The sequence below is a fragment of the Perkinsus marinus genome (genome assembly GCF_000006405.1).
Source record: "Perkinsus marinus ATCC 50983 genomic scaffold scf_1104296960660, whole genome shotgun sequence".
NCBI classification, from domain to species: domain Eukaryota; phylum Perkinsozoa; order Perkinsida; family Perkinsidae; genus Perkinsus; species Perkinsus marinus.
The window spans coordinates 24,257-28,446 of record NW_003206035.1 but is presented as its reverse complement, the minus strand read 5'-3'; the positions used below and the strand labels follow the sequence as shown (position 1 = coordinate 28,446).

The following is a 4,190-nucleotide window of genomic DNA, read 5'->3' as shown; positions in this document are numbered from 1 at the left end:
TCTAGATTAGAGGCTATCGCGAACATAGACTGAAACAGCGAGGAGCTCAGAGCTTTGACTCTCCGACGAGGCGACGAGCTTTGACTCTCAATCAAAGAGATTGTCCGGGGCTGATAGTCTTCAACGCAAGTGGACCCTGGTGAATCAGTAGAAGGAAATATAACAATCGAGCTATCGAGCGACTCAGTTGCTGCGACTGGTTCATTCATTTTATTAACGTCTTTCGTTTTGTGGGGTTCGATGATGCACCTACTTGGAATTCGACTATCCTGCTTCATTGTCGTTGATATACCGAGGTTGGAACGACCTCGTGCATGAATTTCGTGCCAAGGCATTTGCGTTCGTGATTTAATTGCCAACTGGGTCGCCCATTGATTGGCTTGATATCAGAACTTAAAATCTTGTTCCAAAAATCCATGAATAACTTGGACAAAACTCAGAAATTATGGTCTTAATTTACTCATCTGATGATAGGTACCGGCGCGGAGTTGTGTCGCTATCGATTGAGTGACGCCGGCCAGCAGAGTGCTCTCATCATTGCTCGGTTGGCTCGCAATCCAACAGGGAATTTTGGATTCCACGCTTTAGGCGTATCCTCGAGGGTTGGTCATGTCTAGTTAATAACAGGTTAGGACCTGAAAACGTTTTAGGGCACAATTTGGAAGGACACAGTACCGGATCTTCAGCGGTTGATACGAACGCCTACCGCCCAACTACTCGGCAGTCAAATGACACTCAATTTTGCTGGTGCTCAGAACGCCGTAGGCAATCCACAAGTAAGTTACTCGTTCGAGTGCCGCCTCGAATGGAATCGCGTTGGGTATATACTCCTGGACTTCGAATGTTGAGTCGCAAGCGTTTGTATTTATGCCTTACGTCAATGTAATTATCGCATATTGGCTTCAAAGAGATCGCTTGTATAAGAGTTAAATAGAAATATCAGTTGTGCTTCGCATATTGTCTACGTTTGACTTCGAACCGGTCGCATAATCCAGCCAATGAAATTCCCCAGGATGTAAAAGTTCTCATACTTCGCTGAGCATTAGCTCGGCCTGATCTCATAGGCAGCAGAACACAGTTTTAGCCCAAAACTTTTGGGGCGACATTCATTTATGTTAACAACTTTTTTGTTGTTTATGTTGGCACCGTGGATGAGGTGGTTGGTGACGGCTCTTTTCAGATTATCCAATCGCAACAATCAGCATATCATGGTCAACAGCCCTATCCTCAAGATGCCTATATACAGCGAATGAATTCTCAGAATCAATGCTGCAGTATAATGTGAATGCTCGTTCGTTCCTATTTTGTACCTTTTATGCGAACGAAATTACAGTTGCGTGTGTCTTTTCTGAGCGATGAGATTTGTGTTGGAAACAACAAATGATGACTAATACATCATCAACTCGATAGTGTTACTCTACCTGAAACTTTCTCAATCAGCTGGGAAGATGCTCTCGCGTATGGCGTGGACTATTCCCTCTCATCCCTTTCAAGTGGAATCTCCAAAACTGTAGGTTCATGAGACAGTGCTGAAGTGTACGATAGCTTTCCTCAACTTCCTCACTGAATATAGGAGTTCACATACGAATTTGGAGAGGAATATACTGAAATTCCTCAGAATCTCATCCTGTCACAGTGACAGTGTCACTAACATATGCGATTGATTACGTGCATATTTTCCGATCATCCGAGATGTCGATATGTAGTGTTTATATCGCTTGTTTATGAGGAGGCAGGAGGACGAAGTCCACAAGCTAAGCCTCGGGTGAAGTGTATTCAATTAGCCGCGTGCGTTCCTACACTATAACAGAGGAAAACAAGACCTGGTTGCTGTTGTGTTATCACGACGTTGAAAACTACTTAATGCCAAATGCAGAGACCTGGTGTAAGAATGGCCATACTTGGCCGCCATACTGTAGTGGGCAATATGAGGTTGAGTTTTCAAGGTAGGGGGACAACTGAGGACTTCAGCTTGTATGGACTATACAAGCGCAACGGAATCGTCACTTAACTGTGAATTGGATGGGAATGCACATTTATCTTCACATCGGGATACGTGACATGATCTCCCAGCTCATGTGAATAGCAGACGAACTCAGGAGGTTCCATTCAAAAGCTCTCGACGAGCTCTTTCCTGCTTCCTGTACAGTGTGTGGGCACACTGTAAGACTAATAGCCCGATCCTACGCCGCCATTTGTCCCTCTGTATTATCATCCGCAACCTTTATTAGCCTTTTCTTTACCGACTCACAGCCACCCGGGACTTCCCGGCGCCGACGCAGGTGACGTCATCCTGTATTTCGCATGGGTCATGGGTTTCCCCATGAGCACGTACATGTTCAAACCAGGAATATTTCTTCCCAATTTTCAAGGGAAATTTTGACAATTCGACAACCATCCAGTCATAGCTAGAAAACATAATCGAAATAATCGCATCGCGATTAGAGGTTTCGTTCCGCAAGAAAGGTGGTAAAAAGACTCAGAACTCTTCTAGATATGCCCAAACCCCCGCGGCTCGTGCAGCATTTCACCAAGGTCCGTCATTTTCCTGTGCAATCCAGCTCAAGTCAACGCCTCCTTTTCCTTCCTGTCGAAAAATTTCTTCAGCCATCATCCTAAGTTTTCACACTTTCCACAACTAAGCGTTTCCTGTCAGATCTCGCAAGTCTACTGCGTTCCAACCTAAAATGCTCCATCACTACTAAGGAGGCTGACTCAGGACAGACAAGCTCCCTGCTTCGCTCCGCTGTACCTGCTTTTCATTTCTACTCAACATTGCTGACCATAGATCCACTGCGCCTCCATATCAACCTGGAAGAGTTTTTTACGATACAACCCTAACAAATTTTCTCAGCCAAGCTCAATTATCGCTAGTGGTTACCATTTTGGTCTGTAATTATTACACATAATCTACTACTCCGAAGAAACTAACCTCAATCTGTCATTTTCATTAATACGGTTAATAGTCGTTTGTATTCTACCGTCACGTAGACGCACAGAGCTCGTCAGCCATCGCCGACTTCAGCGAGGTTAACTGCTCCCTGGTCCCTTCCTTTGCCAGTCATCGTGCAATCTTGAAGCGTTTGCAAGGCAGCGAAAGGATGCGGAAGCGATAACTGTGTTGACAACTACTTGAAAAAGGCACTCGACTTGAAATTATACACACACCGCAACACACTAAAAAAACAAATAAACGGCGGTGAATTTTCCAAAAAATTCTTGTAAATTTACAAAAATGAAATTTCGCAGATAGACCATTTACAACTCTAACACGAGCAACCACATCCTTATTGAAAAGAGTACAGATAAAGTGACAAGGAAGCACCTTCTAATCTAAGAATTCAGAGAGCCACCTGAAGCCTTCAGCGTAGCCCATTCTTTTCACCACTGAGCACATAAACACCTCCACTGGTCTGATACCGGACTCTCGGGCGTTTTTCACCATTTGCTTGTTGATGTCTTTACCGAAGGTAGTGTGCCCGTAGAGGCCCAAAGACTGTCGCAGCTCTTCCTCACTAGCGGCAGTTCTCACATCGATTTTGTTGCCCAATACCACAATGGGAACGTTCTGGAGCTCGGGACTTTCCATAAGGTGTCTTAACTCTTCAGCAGCTTCGGGGAATCTCGTGCGATCAGCGGCATCGACAAGAAAAATAATTCCATCAACGGTGGCGTAGTAGTCCTTCCAGATCCTTCTAGCCGTCTCGTGACCTCCCAAGTCGAATGTGCGGAATCTTATTTTGCCGATGAGAAGCTCTTCGGAACAAGGATGCAAAGTAGGTACGTGAGTGGCCACCTTGTCATCTTTCAACATGTGCAAGAGAGTCGTCTTCCCAGCATTGTCGAGGCCGAGGAATAGTATCTTGGCGTTTTTGTGAGAAAGTCCCAGCCAGTTCAGAGTATCCCAAAACCAGTTTACGATGAACATTTACTCTCTTCTCTAGCAAGGCTGAGTGAAGCTAGTCACTGCTGGTATCAGTGGTCGGCGTTGACGCGGCTCTTGCCGTCAACCGCGCGCGCCGATCTGATCGACTTTGATGATGGTCGAGTCGAGTTGAGTTGAGTTGAGTCGAGTTGAGTCCTCTCTCTCTACTGAGCGAGCATTTCTATCGGCGCAGGCATGGAGGGAATTGTTATTACTTTGTATTTCAATTGTGCTAGGCACAGCGGAATGCGTCGGGGATAAAAGA

The 4,190-nt window shown here is 45.4% G+C and overlaps 1 protein-coding gene across 1 annotated transcript; it reads right to left on the bottom strand.

The window, feature by feature from the left end:
• Positions 1–3,328: 3,328 nt before the first annotated feature.
• Positions 3,329–3,928, bottom strand: Pmar_PMAR008034 (small GTP-binding protein sar1, putative; the record flags this gene model as incomplete). Its single annotated transcript, XM_002772620.1, has 1 exon — positions 3,329–3,928. The coding sequence occupies one exon, from the start codon at positions 3,926–3,928 to the stop codon at positions 3,329–3,331; it is 600 nt and encodes a 199-aa protein (XP_002772666.1).
• Positions 3,929–4,190: the final 262 nt, after the last annotated feature.